Source organism: Tursiops truncatus, chromosome 20, assembly GCF_011762595.2.
Source record: "Tursiops truncatus isolate mTurTru1 chromosome 20, mTurTru1.mat.Y, whole genome shotgun sequence".
In the NCBI taxonomy this organism is placed as follows: domain Eukaryota; kingdom Metazoa; phylum Chordata; class Mammalia; order Artiodactyla; family Delphinidae; genus Tursiops; species Tursiops truncatus.
The window spans coordinates 27,117,512-27,138,099 of record NC_047053.1 but is presented as its reverse complement, the minus strand read 5'-3'; the positions used below and the strand labels follow the sequence as shown (position 1 = coordinate 27,138,099).

The 20,588-nt window shown below is 46.8% G+C and overlaps 1 protein-coding gene across 8 annotated transcripts in view; it reads right to left on the bottom strand.

Annotated features, from left to right (window-relative positions):
* Window positions 1–254: 254 nt before the first annotated feature.
* SCPEP1 (serine carboxypeptidase 1) overlaps window positions 255–20,588 on the bottom strand; it is a 50,929-nt gene continuing 30,595 nt past the window's right edge. For 2 of the 8 annotated variants that reach the window (XM_033848531.2, XM_033848534.2), the window contains 6 exons: window positions 18,161–18,289; window positions 17,454–17,547; window positions 16,562–16,675; window positions 13,859–14,035; window positions 12,685–12,848; window positions 11,412–11,990 (listed from right to left, as the gene is read on the bottom strand). In XM_033848531.2, coding sequence (XP_033704422.1) covers window positions 11,793–11,990; window positions 12,685–12,848; window positions 13,859–14,035; window positions 16,562–16,675; window positions 17,454–17,547; window positions 18,161–18,289 — 876 coding nt within the window. In that variant the 3' untranslated portion in view covers window positions 11,412–11,792. Of the gene's footprint in view, window positions 811–1,817; window positions 2,001–11,411; window positions 11,991–12,684; window positions 12,849–13,858; window positions 14,036–16,561; window positions 16,676–17,453; window positions 17,548–18,160; window positions 18,290–18,778; window positions 18,817–20,588 lie in introns of those variants that run through there. The other 6 variants (XR_004524076.2, XM_033848532.2, XM_033848533.2 and 3 more) reach the window with 6 other exon arrangements.

Genomic DNA, 20,588 nt, shown 5'->3' with positions numbered 1-20,588 from the left:
ATGGAATGCTCAGCAGACATCATACTGATGTGTGAACAAAGCAGACTGTGAAATAACATAGCAATGATTGCGTTTTTTACGTAAAATATATATGTATACATAGCAAAAAAAGATTTGCAAGAATAAACACTTAAGTGGTAACAGTGCGTATCCGTGGGAAGGGAGCATGAGTGTTCATTTTGTTCTTTGTTTGCCTGTATTTCCTGATTTTTCTATAAATCGCATAATTTGCTTTTGCAATAAGAAAATGTTAATCTATTTCAACCCTTTATTTTGATGAAAACAAATCCAGTTTTTAATTTTAATTAATTTATTTATTTGCAGTATGCGGGCCTCTCACTGTTGTGGCCTCTCCCGTTGCGGAGCACAGGCTCCGGACGCGCAGACTCAGCGGCCATGGCTCACGGGCCCAGCCGCTCCGCGGCATGTGGGATCTTCCCGGACCGGGGCATGAACCTGTGTCCCCTGCATCAGCAGGTGGACTCTCAGCCATTGTGCCACCAGGGAAGCCCCAAATCCAGTTTTTTAAAACTTAGTTTTCAGAAGCAGAAATGATTTCCAAGTTGTCACAGAGGCAATGATTTTGTTCTCTGTCGAAGCTGATGGGACCCTTCACAATCACAGCCCAAGCGAGGTTCTCCCCCCGAGTCAGATTCAAAGGGAGAAGAGTGGTTCCTACACCTTCAGGGCGCTTGCTTCAGCTTCCGTGCCCCAAGGCCAAGCAGCTCACCTCCAGCCCAGGCCATCCTATTCTTGCTGAGTCACCAGCCTCATCATCTGCAGAGCCATGTCCCCTTGGTCGGAAGGAACCTGGAAGCAAGCAGTATCTGTGTTAGCACTCCTGGTTCTATGCCTGGAGCTGGGGTCAGGGCCGGCATCCTGAGACCCTGCTCCCAGGAAGGGGGCCAGCTCTGTGACAGCAACCTGGGAGGACAGCTGCACTTAGGTGCCATTCCTTAAAAGAGCATCTCTTCTAGGGCTTCCCTGGTGGCGCAGTGGTTGACAATCTGCCTGCCAATGCAGGGGACACGGCTTCGAGCCCTGGTCTGGGAAGTTGCTCCCACATGCCGTGGAGCAACTGGGCCCGTGAGCCACAATTACTGAGCCTGCGCGTCTGGAGCCTGTGCTCTGCAACAAGAGAGGCCGCGATAGTGAGAGGCCCGCGCACCGCGATGAAGAGTGGCCCCCGCTTGCCACAACTAGAGAAAGCCCTCGCATTGAAACGAAGACCCAACACAGTCATAAATAAAAATAAATAAATAAATCTAAATCATATGGGCTTCTAAGAAGGTCTCTGCTTTAAAAAAAAAAAAAAAAAAAAAAGCGTCCCTTTTGTGAAATGACCCTACGTCTGGGTCCCCACCTGCTGGGCTGCAGGGGTCTAGAGAAGCCAGCATTTAGGAAGGAATCTCCTATTCCATTGGGGCTGATCTGCTGATTTCTTTCTTTCTTTTTTTTTTTTTGGCCACACTGCATGCAGGATCTTAGTTCCCCAACCAGGGATGGAACCCTCACTCCCTGCAGTGGAAGCGTGGAGTCTTAACCCCTGGACCACCAGGGAAGTCCCTGTTGATTTCTTTATAAGGGCTGTGCTTATGTTACTAGCATCCAGCCTGTTCAAGGAAGACGGAAGATTGTAAACACTTTAAAGGATTCTATGTGTAGGAAGGGTCCCAGAGTGGAAGGGGAACTAACAGCAAATCTGTAAACCAACAAGACCCTTTGTCTGGGGCACCCCTGCTTTTACAGTTATTCAACTTTCTGTTTTCCTGTAAGATTTTTCAAATAATCCTTGTAAAAAATCTCCTTCCACACACCATCAAGAGGGGGAGGGGCAGAGGCCTCAGTTCGTCCTTCACAAGGATGGCGGTAGAGCAGATGGCTCCAAGTTCTGAAATTCTGCGGCTCCACGATTCTCACACTCCTGCCGACTCTCCTGCCAGGCTTGGCCCCCAGGAGGCACGGGCACGGTGGGGTATGCCAACATGACACTTAATCAGCTAAAGAGGAAGCAGTTGGGGGATGATTTAATAACAGTCTCCAACAGCTATTTTAAGGCTGCCCCAACTGATGCCCTGTTCTATGGGTGACAAACCAAGAGGAAACGGGCCTGAACTCCTCACACCAGTGACAGCCCACAGCTGGTTCCTCCTGCCTCCCCCTCCTCTCTGACTCCGCAGAGACCCTTTCTTGGAATAGTGTTCTGCTCTAAGACCTCCTACTGCCTTTTCCCAGTCAACACCGAAGGTACTCAGAGCCATGACAAAATGCCTTCTTAACCCTGTGTCTTGCTGCCTTGTCCACTGTCTCTTCGGATCAAGTTTATTAAAAGGGTGGGCTACTACTTCCTTCTGGTTTCTTAAAGGAAGTTGTCTTCTTCATTCACTCTGTCCTTTCCGTGCTGGCTTCTGAGCCTGCCGATTCACTAAACATGCTTTTGCCACAATTACCACCAACATCGGTGCACCCAAATCACTGCTTATGCTTCAGTCCTTTATCTGAGCTCCTGGCAGCATTCGACACCACTGGCCCCTCTCTGCTTTGGGGATGCCCCTGGTCTCCCTCCTACTTTTCTAGCTGTTCTTTACTCAAGTCTCATTTGTGGGTCCTTCTTTTTCCTCCTGCCTCTTAAATACTGGTGTATCCAGGGCCCTGACCCTGGCCTTTTCCATATTTCACGGCCGAATCTCTATCTCTAAGGACAAACATTTAACTCCAGACCCACAAATACACAGTTTATATAGTCAACTGCCTATGGCTAGCCCTCTCGGCTGGTCTATCGAAAAACAGTTACCAAGTCCTGCTTATTCTCCCTTCCTACATCAAATTCCTCTACATGTCACTCCCGCCTGGATTATTATAAAAGCATCTTAGATCAGCTCTCTGCTCCAGTCTTGTCCCATGCCCTCTATTGCTAGAATGTTATTTCTTAGACAAACCTGGTAATTTTACTCCTTTGCTTAAAACCCCCCAGTGGCACATCATTGCTTTCAGGGTAGGTCTAAGCTCCTTACCAAGGCATGCAAAGTCTCCCTCTCCAGCCTCAGTGATGCGGAGACAACCCTCAGTGATGCGGAGACAACCCTCCGAGGCCGCAGTTGCCTGAAGGCGCCTCTGGACTTGTATGCACTGCTCTCTTTGACCCCACACCTTCTCCTCTTTACCCAGCTAACTCCTGCCCATCCTTAGGGCCTCGTATTTGACCCCCAAGCCTGGGCTGGGCCCTCTTCCCAGGGCCAAGCCCCATCGTGGGATTTCTCACCCCATTTTACTAGAGTCTCCTTGCCTGTCTGCCGTTCTGGTCCATGAGCTCCCAGAAGACAGAGATGGTGTATCATCCATCTGTGTACTCCCAGTACCTGGCACAGAGATGACTAGTTATGAGATACTAAAATGTTTGCTCAGTGAATAAAGGAACCAAAGAGTAAAATACCTGCTAGACAGCCACTTGCCATTAGAGAAAAGGTCATTAGTTTGGGATACTTGTTCTTTTTTGAAAGAATAACAGGCAGCTTTGCTTCAAGTTTTGCACTCGTTTTAAGTACTCACTGTGACAATAATCAGAGAGACTCTGAGCTACATGAGATGTTATGGTCACTTCCCTTCCTGTTTCAAGCATCCTAATGACTGACTGTATTTTTCTTTTTAACATCTTTATTGGAGTATAATTGCTTTACAATGGTGTGTTAGTTTCTGCTTTATAACAAAGTGAATCAGGTATACATATACATATGTTCCCATCTCTTTGCTCTTGCGTCTCCCTCCCTTGCACCTTCCATATCCCACCCCTCTAGGTGGTCACTAACCACCTAGCTGATCTCCCTGTGCTATGTGGCTACTTCCCACTAGCTATCTATTTTACGTTTGGCAGTGTATATATGTCCATGCCACTCTCTCACTTTGTCACAGCTTACCCCTCCTCCTCCCCATATCCTCAAGTCCATGCTCTAGTAGGTCTGTGTCTTTATTCCCATCTTACCCCTAGGTTCTTCATGACCTTTTTTTTTCCTTTTTCTTAGATTCCATATATATGTGTTAGCATATGGTATTTTTCTCTTTCTGACTTACTTCACTCTGTATGACAGACTCTAGGTCCATCCACCTCACTACAAATAACTCAATTTCATTTCTTTTTATGGCTGAGTAATATTCCATTGTGAATATGTGCCACATCTTCTTTATCTGTTCATCCGATGATGGACACTTAGGTTGTTTCCATCTCCGGGCTATTGTAAATAGAGCTGCAATGAACATTTTGGTACATGACTCTTTTTGAATTATGGTTCTCTCAGGGTATATGCCCAGTAGTGGGATTGCTGGGTCATATAGTAGTTCTATTTGTAGTTTTTAAGGAACCTCCATACTGTTCTCCATAGTGGCTGTACCAATTTACATTTCCACCAACAGTGCAAGAGGGTTCCCTTTTCTCCACACCCTCTCCAGCATTTATTGTTTCTAGATTTTTTGATGATGGCCATTCTGACCAGTGTGAGATGATATCTCATTGTAGTTTTGATTTGCATTTCTCTAATGATTAATGATGTTGAGCATTCTTTCATATGTTTGTTGGCAACCTGTATATCTTCTTTGGAGAAATGTCTATTTAGGTCTTCTGCCCATTTTTGGATTGGGTTGTTTGTTTTTTGGTTGAGCTGTGTGAGCTACTTGTAAATTTTGGAGATTAATCCTTTGTCAGTTGCTTCATTTGCAAATATTTTTTCCCATTCTGAGGGTTGTCTTTTGGTCTTGTTTATGGTTTCCTTTGCTGTGCAAAAGCTTTGAATTTTCATTAGGTTCCATTTGTTTATTTTTGTTTTTACTTCCATTTCTCTAGGAGGTGGGTCAAAAAGGATCTTGCTGTGATTTATGTCATGTAGTGTTCTGCCTATGTTTTCCTCTAAGAGTTTGATAGTGTCTGGCCTTACATTTAAGTCTTTAATCCATTTTGAGCTTATTTTTGTGTATGGTGTTAGGGAGTGTTCTAATCTCATACATTTACATGTAGCTGTCCAGTTTTCCCAGCACCACTTATTGAAGAGGCTCTTTCCTCCACTGTATATGCTTGCCTCCTTTATCAAAGATAAGGTGACCATATGTGCATGGGTTTATCTCTGGGCTTTCTGTCCTGTTCCATTGATGTATATTTCTGTTTTTGTGCCAGTACCATACTGTCTTGATTACTGTAGCTTTGTAGTATAGCCTGAAGTCTGGAAGCCTGATTCCTCCGGCTCTGTTTTTTGTTCTCAAGATTGCTCTGGCTATTCGGGGTGTTTTGTGTTTCCATACAACTTGTGAAATTTTTTGTTCTAGTTCTGTGAAAAATACTTGTGGTAGTTTGATAGGGATTGCATTGAACCTGTAGATTGCTTTGGGTAATAGAGTCATTTTCACAATGTTGATTCTTCCAGTCCAAGAACATGGTATATCTCTCCATCTATTTGTATCATCCTTAATTTCTTTCATCAGTGTCTTATAATTTTCTGCATACAGGTCTTTTGTCTCCTTAGGTAGGTTTTTTCCTAGATATTTTATTCTTTTTGTTGCAATGGTAAATGGGAGTGTCTTCTTAATTTCACTTTCAGATTTTTCATCACTAGTGTACAAGAATGCCAGAGATTTCTGTGCATTAATTTTGTATCCTGCTACTTTACCAGATTCAATGATTACCTCTAGTAGTATTCTGGTAGCATCTTTAGGATTCTCTATACTATGTATAGTATCATGTCATCTGCAAATAGTAACAGTTTTACTTCTTTTCCGATTTGGATTCCTTTTATTTTTCTTCTCTGATTGCTGTGGCTAAAACTTCCAAAACTATGTTGAATAAGAGTGGCGAGAGTGGGCAACCTTGTCTTGTTCCTGATCTTAGTGGGAATGGTTTCAGTTTTTCACCATTGAAGACGATGTTGGCTGTGGGCTTGTCATATATGGCCTTTATTATGTTGAGGAAAGTTCCCTCTATGCCTACTTTCTGCAGGGTTTTTATCATAAATGGGTGTTGAATTTTGTCGAAAGCTTTCTCTGCAGCTATTGAGAGGATCATATGGTTTTTCTCCTTCAGTTTGTTAATATGGTGTATCACGTTGATTGATTTGCGTATATTGAAGAATCCTTGCATTCCTGAGATAAACCCCACTTGATCATGGTGTATGATCCTTTTAATGTGCTGTTGGATTCTGTTTGCTAGCATTTTGTTGAGGAGTTTTGCATCTATGTTCATCAGTGATATTAGCCTGTAGTTTTCTTTCTTTGTGACATCTTTGCCTGGTTTTGGTATCAGGGTGATGGTGGCCCCGTAGAATGAGTTTGGGAGTGTTCCTCCCTCTACTATATTTTGAAAGAGTTTGAGAAGGATAAGTGTTAGCTCTTCTCTAAGTGTTTGACAGAATTCGCAAGTGAAGCCAACTGGTCCTGGGCTTTTGTTTGTTGGAAGATTTTTAATCACAGTTTCAATTTCAGTGCTTGTGACTGGTCTGTTCATATTTTCTATTTCTTCCTGGTTCAGTATCGGCAGGTTGTGCATTTCTAAGAATTTGTCCATTTCTTCCAGGTTGTCCATTTTATTGCTATAGCGTTGCTTGTAGAAATCGCTCATGATATTTTGTATTTCTGCAGTGTCAGTTGTTACTTCTCCTTTTTCATTTAATTCTATTAATTTGAGTCTTCTCCCTTTTTTTCTCGATGAGCCTGGCTAATGGTTTATCAATTTTGTTTATCTTCTCAAAGAACCAGCTTTTAGTTTTATTGATCTTTGCTATCGTTTCCTTCATTTCTTTTTCATTTATTCCTGATCTGATCTTCATGATTTCTTTCCTTCTGCTAAATTTGGGGTTTTTTTGTTCTTCTTTCTCTAATTGCTTTAGGTGCAAGGCTAGGTTGTCTATTTGAGATGTTTCCTGTTTCTTTTTTTTTTTTTTTTTGTGGTATGCGGGCCTCTCACTGTTGTGGCCTCTCCCGTTGCGGAGCACAGGCTCTGGACGCACAGGCTCATGGGCCTAGCCGCTCCGTGGCATGTGGGACCTTCCCAGATGGGGGCATGAACCCGTGTCTCCTGCATCGGCAGGCGGACCCTCAACCACTGCGCCACCAAGGAAGCCCTTTCCTGTTTCTTAAGGTAGGACTGTATTGCTATAAACTTCCCTCTTAGAACTGTTTTGTTGCATCCCATAGGTTTTGGGTTGTCATGTATCCATTGTCATTTGTTTCTAGGTATTTTTTGATTTCCTTTGATTTATTCAGTGATCACTTCGTTATTAAGTAGTGTATTGTTTAGCCTTCATGTGTTTGTATTTCTTACAGATCTTTTCCTGTAATTGATATCTAGCCTCATATCATTGTGGTTGGAAAGATACTTGATATGATTTCAATTTTCTTAAATTTACCAAGGCTAGATTTGTGACCGAAGATATGATCTATCCTGCAGAATGTTCCATGAGCACTTGAGAAAAATGTGTATTCTGTTGTTTTTGGATGGAATGTCCTATAAATATCAATTAAGTCCATCTTGTTTAATGTATCATTTAAGGCTTGTGTTTCCTAATTTATTTTCATTTTGGATGATCTGTCTATTGGTGAAAGTGGGGTGTTAAAAGTCCCCTACTCGACTGTGGAGTCGGGGCTTTGCTTTGGGGGCACGAGCCGAGGCGACTAAAAAAAACGTCCCCTACTATGATTGTGTTACTGTCGATTTCCCCTTTTATGGCTATTAGTATTTGCCTTATATATTGAGGTGATCCTATGTTGGGTACATAAATATTTACAATTGTTATATCTTCTCTTCTTCTTGGATTGATCCCTTGATCATTATGTAGTGTCCTTCTTTGTCTCTTGTAATAGTCTTTATTTTAAAGTCTATTTTGTCTGATATGAGAATTGCTACTCCACCTTTCTTCTGATTTCCATTTGCATGGAATATCTTTTTCCATGCCCTCACTTTCAGTCTGTATGTGTCCCCAGGTCTGAAGTGGGTCTCTCGTAGACAGCATATACACGGGTCTTGTTTTTGTATCCATTCAGCCAGTCTGTGTCTTTTGCTGGGAGCATTTAATCCATTTACATTTAAGGTAATTATCGATATGTATTTTCCTATTCCCATTTTCTTAATTGTTTTGGGTATTTTATTGTAGATCTTTTCCTTCTCTTGTGTGTCTTGCCTAGAGAAGTTCCTTTAGCGTTTTTTGTAAAGCTGGTTTGGTGGTGCTGAGCTCTCTCAGCTTTTGCTTGTCTGTAAAGGTTTTAATTTCTCCATCAAATCTGAATGAGATCCTTGCTGGGTAGAGTAATCTTGCTTGTAGGTTTTTCTCCTTCTTCACTTTAAATATGTCCTGCCAGTCCCTTCTGGCTTGCAGAGTTTCTACTGAAAGATCAGCTGTTAACCTTATGGGGATTCCCTTGTGTGTTATTTTTCCCTTGCTGCTTTTAATATGTTTTAATATGTGTCTTGGCGTGTTTCTCCTTGGATTTATCCTGTATGGGACTCTGTGCTTCCTGGACTTGATTAACTATTTCCTTTCCCATATTAGGGAAGTTTTCAACTATAATCTCTTCAAATATTTTCTCAATCCCTTTCTTTTTCTGTTCTTCTTCTGGGACCCCTATAGTTCGAATCGTGCGTTTAATGTTGTCCCAGAGGTCTCTGAGACTGTCCTCAGTTCTTCTCATTCTTTTCTCTTTATTCTGCTCTGCAGTAGTTATTTCCACTATTTTATCTTCCAGGTCACTTAGCTGTTCTTCTGCCTCAGTTATTTTGCTATTGATCCCTTCTAGAGTATGTTTAATTTCATTTATTGTGTTGTTCATCATTGTTTGTTTCCTCTTTAGTTCTTCTAGGTCCTTGGTAAATGTTTCTTGCATTTTCTCTATTCTATGTCCAAGATTTTGGATCATCTTTACTATCATTATTCTGAATTTTTTTCAGGTAGACTGCCTATTTCCTCTTCATTTGTTAGGTCTCGTGGGTTTTTACCTTGCTCCTTCATCTGCTGTGTGTTTTTCTGTCTTTTCATTTTGCTTATCTTACTGTGTTTGGGGTCTCCTTTTCGCAGGCTGCAGGTTCGTAGTTCCCGTTGTTTTTGGTATCTGTCCCCTGTGGCTAACGTTGGTTAGTGGGTTGTGTAGGCTTCCTGGTGGAAGGGACTAGTGCCTGTGTTCTGGTGGATGAGGCTGGATCTTGTCTTTCTGGTGAGCAGGTCCACGTCTGGTGTTGTGTTTTGTGGTGTCTGTGGCCTTATTATGATTTTAGGCAGCCTCTCTGCTAATGGGTGGGGTTGTGTTCCTGTCTTGCTAGTTGTTTGGCATATGGTGTCCAGCACTGTAGCTTGCTGGTCATTGAGTGGAGCTGGGTCTTGGCGTTGAGATGGAGATCTCTGGGAGATTTTCACTGTTTGATATTATGTGGAGCTGGGAGGTCTATTGTGGGCCAGTGTCCTGAACTTGGCTCTCTCACCTCAGTGGCACAGCCCTGACACCTGGCTGGAGCACCAAGAGACTGTCCTCCACGTGCCTCAGAATAAAAGGTAGAAAAAACAGAAAGATGAAAGAAAGAAAGAAAGAAAGAAAGAAAGAAAGAAAAGAAAGAAAGAAAGAAAGAAAGAAAGAAAGAAAGAAAGAAAAGAAAGAAAGAACGAAAGAAAGAAAGAAAGACGATAAAATAAAATAACGGTAAAATAAAATAATTATTAAGAAAAAAATTTTGAAAAGTAAAACAAAACAAAACAAAAAAGGGACGGACAGAACCCTAGGACAAATGGTGAAAGCAAAGGTATACAGACAAAATGTCACACAGAAGCATACACATACACACTTACAAAAAGAGGAAAAGGAGAAAAAATAATCTATCTTGCTCCCAAAGTCCACCTTCTCAATTTGGGATGATTCGTTGTCTATTCAGGTATTCCACAGATGCAGAGTACATCAAGTTGATTGTGGAGCTTTAATCCGCTGCTTCTGAGGCTGCTGGGAGAGATTTCCCTTTCTCTTCTCTGTTCACACAGCTCCCGGGGTTCAGGTTTGGATTTGGCCCTGCCTGTGCATGTAGGTCGCCTGAGGGCGTCTGTTCTTCGCTCAGACAGGATAGGCTTAAAGGAGCAGCTGATTCGCGGGCTCTGGCTCACTCAGGCTGGGGGGAGGGAGGGGTACGGATGCAGGGTGAGCCCACGGCGGCAGAGGCCAGCGTGATGTTGCACCAGCCCAAGGCGCGCCGTGTGTTCTCCTGGGTAAGTTGTCCCTGGATCCTGGGACGCTGGCAGTGGCGGGCTGCACAGGCTCCTGGGAGGGGAGGTGTGGATAGTGACCTGTGCTTGCACACAGGCTTCTTGGTCGCTGCAGCAGCAGCCTTAGCGTCTCATGCCCGTGTCTGGGGTCCTTGCTGTTAGCCGCAGCTTGCGCCCGTCTCTGTAGCTCCTTTAAGCAGCGTTCTTAATCCCTTCTCCCACGCACCAGGAAACAAAGAGGCAAGAAAAAGTCTCTTGTCTCTTCGGCAGCTCCAGACTTTTCCCAGACTCCCTCCCAGCTAGTCATGGTGCACTAACCCCTTCAGGCTGTGTTCACGCCGCCAACTCCAGTCCTCTCCCTGGGATCCGACCTCCGAAGCCCGAGCCTCAGCTACCAGCCCCCGCCTGCCCCAGCGGGTGAGCAGACAAGTCTCTCAGGCTGGTGAGTGCTGGTCGGCACTGATCCTCTGTGCGGGAATCTCTCCGCTTTGCCCTCCACACCCCTGTTGCTGCGTTCTCCTCCGTGGCTCTGAAGCTTCTTTCCCCCTCCGCCACCTGCAGTCTTTGCCTGCGAAGGGGCTTCTAGTGTCTGGAAACCTTTCCTCCTTCACAGCTCCCTCCCACTGGTGCAGGTCCCGTCCCTATTCTTTTGTCTGTTTTTTCTTTTTTCTTTTGCCCTACCCAGGTACGTGGGGAGTTTCTTGCCTTTTGGGAGGTCTGAGGTCTTCTGCCAGCCTTCAGTAGGTGTTCTGTAGGAGTTGTTCCACGTGTACATGTATTTCTGATGTATCTGTGGGGAGGAAGGTGATCTCCACGTCCTACTCTTCTGCTATCTTCCCGTCTCTCTCTGGGAGGTTCTTAAGAGAAGACTAAGGGAAGGGCTTTCCTGGTGGCGCAGTGGTTGAGAGTCTGCCTGCCCATGCAAAGGACATGGGTTCGATCTCTGGTTTGGGAAGATCCCACATGCCGCGGAGCAACTAAGCCCATGCGCCACAACTACTGAGCCTGCGCTCTAGATCCCACGAGTCACAACTACTGAGCGCACGTGCCACAACTACTGAAGCCCAAGCGCCTAGAGCCTGTGCTCCACAAGAGAAGCCACTGCAGTGAGAAGCCTGCACACAGCAACAAAGAGTAGCCCCCCTCACCACAACCAGAGAAAGCCTGCGCTCAGCAGCAAAGACCCAACACAGCCAAAAATAAATAAAATAAATAAATTTATATATATAAAAAAATAGAAGACTAAGGGTCAGAGAGATTGAGGATAAGTTATTCATGGCCAAGATACCTAATAAATATTGTGAGAACAAGTATACCATATACCCAAGCTCCCATTTTCCTCTAGGTCAGGGTTTCTCAACCTTGACACGACTAACGTTTCGTGCAGCACAATTCTCTGTGGCAGGGGGCTGGCCTGTGTGCAGCAGGATGTTTACCAGGATCCATGGCCTCTGCCCACCACATACCAGTAGCAACCTTCCCCAAGCTGTGACAACCTCAAATGTCTCCAGACATCCCTGAAGTCCCCTTGGGGCAAAACTGACCCCAGTTGAGAACCACTGTTGGTAACCCCCAAGTCCCTCAGCATTTCCTTGGCGGTCCAAGTGAGTGCTCTATGATGTCCTCACTGTGCACATGAAGCTTTAAGGCCAGTTCCTTAGGCCCTCCTTTCCAGCCAGACAGCTGTCCCTCAGCCCCGTCTCTGTGGAGATTCTGTCTTAGCGCTATGGCGCCAAGCCTTCCCATCTCTCCCACAGGTCTCCTCCAGTAAACTGCCATCTGGGACGAAAGGAGAACCTGCATTTAAATGGCTGGACCGAAGCATAACCGTGAGGGAGACACCTGGGCCCCTCTGCTTCCTGGGCATTCCTGTCTTTGGCTCCTTTGCAGGTCGTCTGTGTGTGTATGCGTGTGCATGAGTGTGCATGTGCCTGCATAGTGGATCCATCCCTCCATCATCTCCCTCAGCCCAGGGAAAGCTACTCAGTCCACCTACAGCCTAAGAGAAAACACCGTGTTCGCTAGGCAAGTGCAAGAGTGCTGCAGCCTCAGTGCCCGTCTTTGCAGGTGAAGCCTCTTCTGAACTGAAGTTCCAGAGCCACCGCTCCTCACAAACACTTGTACTCTGCACTGTGCTCAGCCTTACAGACCACCGAGCTCTGATTTCACTCCCTGAAAATGTCAGGGAAAGACAATTTCTCCCTCCTCCCTCCCTCCCTCGGGACAAGTTGTTCCTTCAGGACAAACTGTCCAGAGGAAAGTAACATTCAACTCGTTTAATCTAAAGAGCAGAGGACAGAGAACCCAGTGTACGTCTCTCAGGAGGATTTACTTTTTCAATGAAGCACAAATAGAGTTTCATTAGCGACCCCAAAACACCCCCAAACCCAATGCACTTATGAGACCAGTGCGTGTGGCTCCCCCACCCCCAACTCGAGTGGCAAATCTGGAACAAACGCTGACCCTCTCTCACCATGTGTCCAGCTCTGAGAATCCAGTAGAAAGCCAGGTTCTTGTGGGACTTGACAAAGGCAGACGTTTCTGAAGTCTCAGGGTCACTGTGCAGGGGCTTCCACTTCAGCTGACTGAATTTGGGCAGTTCTGCCCACTTCAGTTTTCGCACCCAGGCCTCCTGACCTGGCGAGGGGGATAAAGAAGGCCCCAGCATTAAGAGCTGAGTGGAGGAGAACCCAAAATCTGGGTCCCATGATTCGGCATAGAATCTGCAAGCTGGGATGTACATAAAACTCACTTTGGGATCTTGTTAAAATGCACAGTCCAATGCAGTAGGTCTGGGCATGGCCTGGGACTCTGCATTTGTAGCACTGGTTGTCCCAGCCACAGCCAGGCTGCCCAGGAGAAATCTAACAGCTGTGACTACTTTTTGCCCCTGACCCTCCCACTGCCCTACGCTCTGTAGGAAGGAAATCGGGGACCTCTGGAGGTGGACAGCACTGTCAGGAGGACGGAGAAACCTCAGGGTAAGGAGATGCTGGATCACACCGGGGAGGTCGTGGAAGAAACACAGAACCTTTTCAAATCGTCCTCAGTAAGCTTGGCTCCCAAGTCGCAAAAATATTCAATCCTGCTGACTTTGAGGAACGCTCATACCCTCCAGACCATGTGCCTCGATTTATCTGCCAGTTCTGAGAACTGCCTGAGCTTCTCCCTGGCCCTCCCTGAAACCAGAGGTGGGCACAGGTGGCAGCCAACGCGGGAGGGACCCCACCAAGACCATTTCCCCTGGGTCCTCATCTTTACAGGGTCGGCAGGGCTGTCTTGATTCACGCTGCAGTACTTTCCCATCCCCTGTGACGCTGCACAAAAATGAGGTTTTCCCTCAGTTAAATGGTGCCTCTGTCCAGTGGCTAGGGAAATGTCTTCTTTTTAAATTTCGAGGTGGGCGTGGGTATTATCCTTTTCTGTAATCATACCTAAGGCCTCAAAAGCTGGACAGGCCAGGCTTCTCTGAGGGGTCACAACCTCGGGCAGCCCTACCCTCTTCAAAGAGTCAAGGTCAGGGGTGGATGCATGTAACAGGAAATGGCCTTCCTCCTGCCACTTCAATGTCAACAGTCCCCCAAGAGGCCAGTTCCCTTCCAGCTCAACCCACGACACTGCCTCCATGGGCCCCGAGTGGTTTCTACCCATGGTGTCCACGATGAGGTCAAGCTGTCCATTATACACGGTCACGTTGACCCCGGCTTCCAGCAGCTCATCCACAATGCTGATGACGGGTTTCATGAAGTCCCCCTTCATGTTCAGGAAGACGCTGGCAGCCTGGCCTGTACCAGGGGAAGGAGAAAGAGGTAGCAGCTTGGAACCTGCCAGAACAAGAGGCACCTTTCAGCCCAGAGCACCCAGCACCCAAAAGTGACCACCGTGCAGCACCTAACAAAGACCGAATACACAGCTGCTTCACCCACAGGGACCAGCTGGCCCAGAAATCTGTGCCCCGAGCTGGCCGTGGAGAAGGGGAGCCCAAACAGCACACGTGTCTGTTCATCCAGGTGCTTGTGATGACAGCAGATGCCATCTGTCATGAGGGATGGAAACCCAGAGAAAGCTAACACCCAAGGAAACAGGGAGGTTTAGAAAATACCCTTTGAGGGACTTCCCTGGTGGCGCAGTGGTTAAGAATCCGCCTGCCAACACAGGGGACACGGGTTCGATCCCTGGTTCGGGAAGATCACACATGCCGCGGATCAACTAAGCCCGTGCGCCACAATTACTGAGCCCATGTGCCGCAACGACTGAAGCCCGCGTGCCTAGAGCCCGTGCTCCACAACAAGAGAAGTCACCACAATGAGAAGCCCGCGCATCGCAACAAAGGTTAGCCTCCACTCTCCACAACTAGAGAAAGCCCGCGCGCAGCAACGAAGACCCAATGCAGCCAAAAAAATAAATAAAATTTTTAAAAAGAAGAAAATACCCATTGCGCTGGTCCTCTCAGGGGACAAACTGATTTGGGGCCAGCATTAGTCTTCCTCCTTTGCTGAGTCACACCAGAGACAAGGTTTTTTTGTTTTGCTTTGTTTTTGCTTTTCAGGGCCAAGTTTTAAGCTCTGAACCAGTAGGGCTACCTTAGTAATCAACAAATCAGTCCTAAACCAATTCAGAGCTGGCCCTTGGTAAAGTCACATGGATGACTAGCCCCAGGCAAGAGAGGAGGCGGTCCGCACAGCCTTCTTGCTGGGTCCCTGACCATCAGTGTCATCGTATGTCCTGAACGACGGCAGCAGCCATCATTGACTTTTAGTGCTAAGTAAGCACTCTGCAAGCAACAACCCATTGCCTCCTTCCTTCACCAACCCTGCGAGGTTAGGCTCTTTAGCCTGTGCAATGGCTAAAGAACATAAGGCTCAGAGAGGCTGAGCAACACGCCCCGGGCCAAACAGCCAGTGGCAAGCTGGGACCGGAACGCAGGCCTGGCTGACTCCGAAGTATGTAGGCCTTAACTACAAACTGGACTTGGGACACTGAGGGTACCCGGAAAGGACAGTCTGTCCTTTCCAGACCCATACACAGGCACACCCGAGCCAGGGAGAGTTTGCTCTTATCAGTTTTCATCTGCAAAAGTGTAGTTGGCTCGCCCGTCTAGCCACACTGGGCAGCGAGGGAGGGTCCCTATAACGAGAGAAACTGGGGCTGGGCGACACTGTCATGAAGGTAAGATGAGGGGGTTGAGCTGAAAAGATGTGCTCTTGTGAGCCTGACCTTCACCTGGCCTCCTGGGGGTGCTCACATCGCCTCCTTCTCAGCATCCAACCTCCCATGGGTGTCTGTACCCCTTTAAGCTCTGACACCGCATTCTTTTGTTTGAGCTAACTTTTCCCTCATTACTAGTAAACTCTAAGGGATGAGGGGGAAATGAAGACACTAGGTCTAGGACTGCGTGTTGGGAGGATGGCCGTGTGCCCTGAAGAAGCCAGGGCCAGAGCCAAGTCCCAGCCTCTCCACCGCTGTCAACGTTCTGCCCTAACAGAGGCATAGCTTTGGGGTCTCTTAGACATGAATAAAACCCTCCTCAGCTTGAGTGTTTCCCCTCCAGGAGTCTGGTGGTCCCACTTACTCACAGCTTCCCTATAAGACTGAGCAGGAACTTACTGGGGTCCCTGAGGACCCCTGTATTTCCCCACTATGACCTTCAGACCAGAAGGCAATAGATGGCAGACCACATCCACATCAGGACGCCTGCAGAGGCCAGCCCGAGAGAGCTTCTCAAACCCCGTCCGAAAGGGCCTTTGTCTGGAAGTCTCACCCACAACCAACTGTGGCCTTGGGCATGGCTTTTTTTTTTTTTTTGCAGTACGCGGGCCTCTCCCTGTTGTGGCCTCTCCCGTAGCGGAGCACAGGCTCCGGACGCGCAGGCTCTGCGGCCATGGCTCACGGGCCCAGCCGCTCCGCGGCATGTGGGATCTTCCCAGACCGGGGCACAAACACGCGTCCCCTGCATCGGCAGGCGGACTCTCAACCACTGCGCCACCAGGGAATCCCTGGGCATGGCTTTTTTAATCTCAATTTTTTATTATGGAAAACCTCACACTGATACAAAAGTAAAGAGGAGGGTGTGATGATTCCCATGTACTCACTCCTGGCTTCCACTTATAAAAAGTCGCTTCATTTCTCTCCCCAGCCACTTCCCTTACCAACCCCCGATTTTGAACCAATTTTGGCATGTTATTTACTGTCTTTCTATGTTTGCTCATCTATCAATGTCAATACTATTCTGCCTGCAACACACTATCGCCACCACCAAAGCCCATTCAACAGATTAAGGCCTTTGAATTTCCACCTTTTTCACCCCCCCAGCTCTACAAAAGACGTTTTAATTAGATCACACAAGTTACCTCCCCAGGAGCAATCTTCAGGAATAATTTTGAGTTTCTTTCTGATGGGACCATTCATGAGCTGACTTAAGGCATCCTGCTGTAAGTGTCTCACGTGGCGCTGGAAAAGGTGAACTAAAACAAACTGGTACACGGTGAGTCAAAGGACTGGAAATAAGACCAAGAGAACCTCTTTTCTAAGCGGCCGGGGATGCTGTGTGTAAGAGGGAGGCCTGCACCTGGAAGAAGAAAAGTGTCCCCCTGATTCCCCCGAGATGGCGGGGGGTGGGGGAGTCAGGAACATGTTCAAAGTGGAGATGCTTCATTGGTTTTGATTGCTGCATTTTATGTACTCTGGGGCCACTGAGATTACCCAGCACGGCCAAAGGCAATCAGCTGAGTGGAATCTAGAGGCCTCCTGCAGCTTCTACGTGGCGGGAGGATACCAGGCATTCAGCACCCGCAGGGAAGACAACTCAATCCAGCCTTCAGAGAACTGACATCGTCATTCAATGTGCAGAAGCTGGTTTCCAAACTTCAAAACACTGTCTAAGTGCAAGAAGTCGGATGCAAAAGCCTAACTAGTGCATGACTCCATCTATGTGAAATGTCCTGAAATGGCAAATGTAGAGAGACTGAAAGCAGATTAGTGGTTGCCTGGGGCTGGGAGTGGGAACAGAAATTGATGGCAGACAGACACGTGGGCTCTTTCTGGGGTGATGGAAATGTGCTAAAACTCGACTGTGGAGATGAGTGCACAACTCTGTAAATAAACTAAAAACCATGGAATTACACACTTAAAATGGGTGAATTTTATGGTACGTAAATTATATATCCATAAAGCTTTTTAAAAAATTGGTTTCCTCTCCCACGGAGGCTGAGACAGGGTCTAGCAACGTCAAGGTCCACTCACCTATGTGGCTCTGGGTGAATTCTAGACTCGATTTCATGGTAGACGTGGGAGACGTCTTAGTTAAGATGTTATAGAAGTTCACCCCGTCTGTGTTCTGAGATACAGAGAAATATATTCGGCTGTTTGTTTACTTATTCACTATCAAGGTTGCAAAACAGAACGGCACCTGGCTCTCCACCTTATCCGAGGACAGCTTTAACGCTGTACATTTGCTCGGACCAGAAAGAAACGTAGCCCTTAAGGCCCAGAGACCAGCAGTGTCAGCCCAGTCTCCTGGCATAGCGAGCAGCTCATTCCAGTGGAGCTCCGATGCCGCAGGAGGAAACCAAGGGCCTGCGTGTTAATTACCAGGGAAAACCGAGCTACAGAGAGTCCTACATACTCAAGTCCTCAGCCTGTGCATTCTTCCCTCCTGGCTCACTGGGGCCAAAGCACTGCTCGTCAAGGATCCAAACACTTGCCTCTGTGGGACATATTCCTTTTTATAGAAGCCATACCTTCAGTCAAGAGGCAGGCAAGTCTTGCAGGCTGGGTGGCTTTCTGACCCTGTCTTTGCTCAGACTCGCCAGATTTATCGTTTAGTTTGACATCATTTCTCGACTTGTGGGCAGTCTCAGGATAGATCCCAATCCTAACAACACCAACCAAGGTCCCTTCACCCAAGGGGAAAAGCCAAGCAGGCTGGCCCCGAGCGCGTCCCCTCTTACCTGTTCAATGACCATTTCTGCTTTCCCCCACAGCTCGGTGGCCTCTTTGTAGAGTCTCTTATTTATGGCATCCAGGACTTGTTCTGCAACCCGAGACACCTCTGCCAGACCTTGGTCGTCGAGAAGAGACTGGAACGCAAAGCAAGAACTAAAAGGCCCACTTTGTGAGAGACACAAACCTGGCATGGCTCCAGTTAGGGATGGGTAACAGAAAGAGCGGCAGGAAGGAGAAGGGACCGTCCATATTGATGATGGAAATATAGGAAAACGGTAACTGAGTCTAAGTGATGGGTATATGGGTGTTCCCCATGATCTTTCAACTTTTCTGTGTATTTGAAAATGTCTGTAATAAAAAGCTGGGGGGGGAATTTTAAAATGTGCATTTCTTATAGCTGGAGAAATGGGATAACTGTGCTGCTATTTCTTTAAATTTGTCCCCAAGACCAGCTGTTGCTTAGGGTCTTTGATTTGATACAGATTATTTGATAAGTCCCTAAGGGGCAACGTCAACCACACAGGCAAACCCAGCTAGCTTTGTCCTTCCTTCGGACAGAGCCAGAAGACGTCAGCTGGGCTGTTAACCACAGAAGGTGCAGAGTTGCGGACTCATCTACTTACCATGCTGTACAAGTAAGGTCCCCAGGAGAGCACTGAGTCTAAAGGAAACCACGTAAGAAAGTAAGTTTGCTGTGGCTCTGTCCTCCCCACAAAACACCTAACTAGCTTTCCTTCCAAAGCAGAAAGAGACAGAAGAAATGCAGTGGCTTTGGGTCTGAAGGCTCCTTAACTCACCAGGGCCCATGCAGGCCTGATGTCTCAGTGGCTGGGAGGTGGGGCGAGGCTGTGGGGGTCTTTCTGGTGACTGGACTAAATGCTACATTAATTTGGCCTGATACTGGCGCAGCCAGTGAGTCGCCAGGGATGGTACCACAGGCGAGCAGTGCGTGTGCAGTGGAGGCCCTCGTTTGCAGACTTCTAGACTTTGTGACAGCCTAAACTATTTCCCCACCTTCAGAGTTCTGCTCTGCATCCTGCCTGCTCCTCCAGTCTGGGGACGCCAGCTTCCGTCAAGGAGCTAATTAAGGAAGAAGACTAATGACCTCACAAGTGTCTGTGCTGTAACTGCCGATCGATTCATTTCAATCCCGAAAATGTATTGAGAGTTTACTATGGCCTAAAGCCAGTAAGGAGCTTTATAAGATATAACACGAGTAAGACAATACCTGACTTCAAAGAGAATAGTTGGGCTTGGTTTGGACAAGTTCACAACTACCATAACGCTAAGGACGGCTAGTGCCATCGAGAGATGGGCCAAAAAAGTAGCAAGGCCCACAACTTTCTTTTTTGGCTTATGTGATTTTCTTCTTCTGTAATTAAAAAAAAACTGAAGTATAGTTGATTTCCATCAACGACCACAACTTATAGAGCACATTTGAACACATCACTCCTTTGCTTAAAGCCTTCAATGGTTCCCCCTAAGCCCAAGTATCTCAAAGTCTGTTTCAAATAACCCCAGTTCTACAGAACGTTAACCAAAGTATTAGAAGGAAAAATGACTTGGTGGTGAAATACCTTTGGGGTTATGCAAAAGACACATATTTTTACTTTTTACTGCAGGACTTCTCAGAGCCTTTAATGTACCTGTGAACCGTGAGGAAGTGGGACCAGTATTTGGCACTTCTGAAACTTATTTGGCCATGGAGCCCTTTGCATAGCACTTCATTGGACTGGTATTCTTCAGAGCACACCCTGAGAAATGCAGGCACACCAGGTCCTACAGGACCTAGTTGTCATTCACCTCTCCAGCTAAACCATCAAACCTGTGCCTCAGTTTCTGTTTCTGTTGCTTTTTTTTTTTTTTTTTTTTTTGCAGTACGTGGGCCTCTCACTGTTGTGGCCTCTCCCGTTGCGGAGCACAGGCTCCGGACGTGCAGGCTCAGTGGCCATGGCTCACGGGCCCCAGCCGCTCCGCGGCATGTGGGATCTTCCCAGACCGGGGCACGAACCCGTGTCCCCTGCATCGGCTGGCGAACTCAACCACTGCGCCACCAGGGAAGCCCCCCTCAGTTTCTTATAAAGAATCATCTGCAGTTCTCCAATGCATCCCATTCCCTGCTTGATCTAGACCAGGGACTGACAAACCTTTTCTGAAAGAAAGAGATAAATAATAAATATTTCTGGCTTTGCAGGCCAGCCGATCTCTGTTACAACTACTCAACTCTGTTTCGGCAGCCTCCAAACAGTCAGAGGATATGTAAATAAATAGGTGCTGACTGTGTCCCAGTAAAAACTTATTTACTAAAGCAGAGTGGCAGGACAGAATTGACTTGGAGGCCGTAGTTGCTGAACTCTGATGAGGACCTCTGATGTCCAGTAGAACTTTCTGCAATGATGGAAATGTTCTATTACCTTTTTCTTTTTCTTCCAC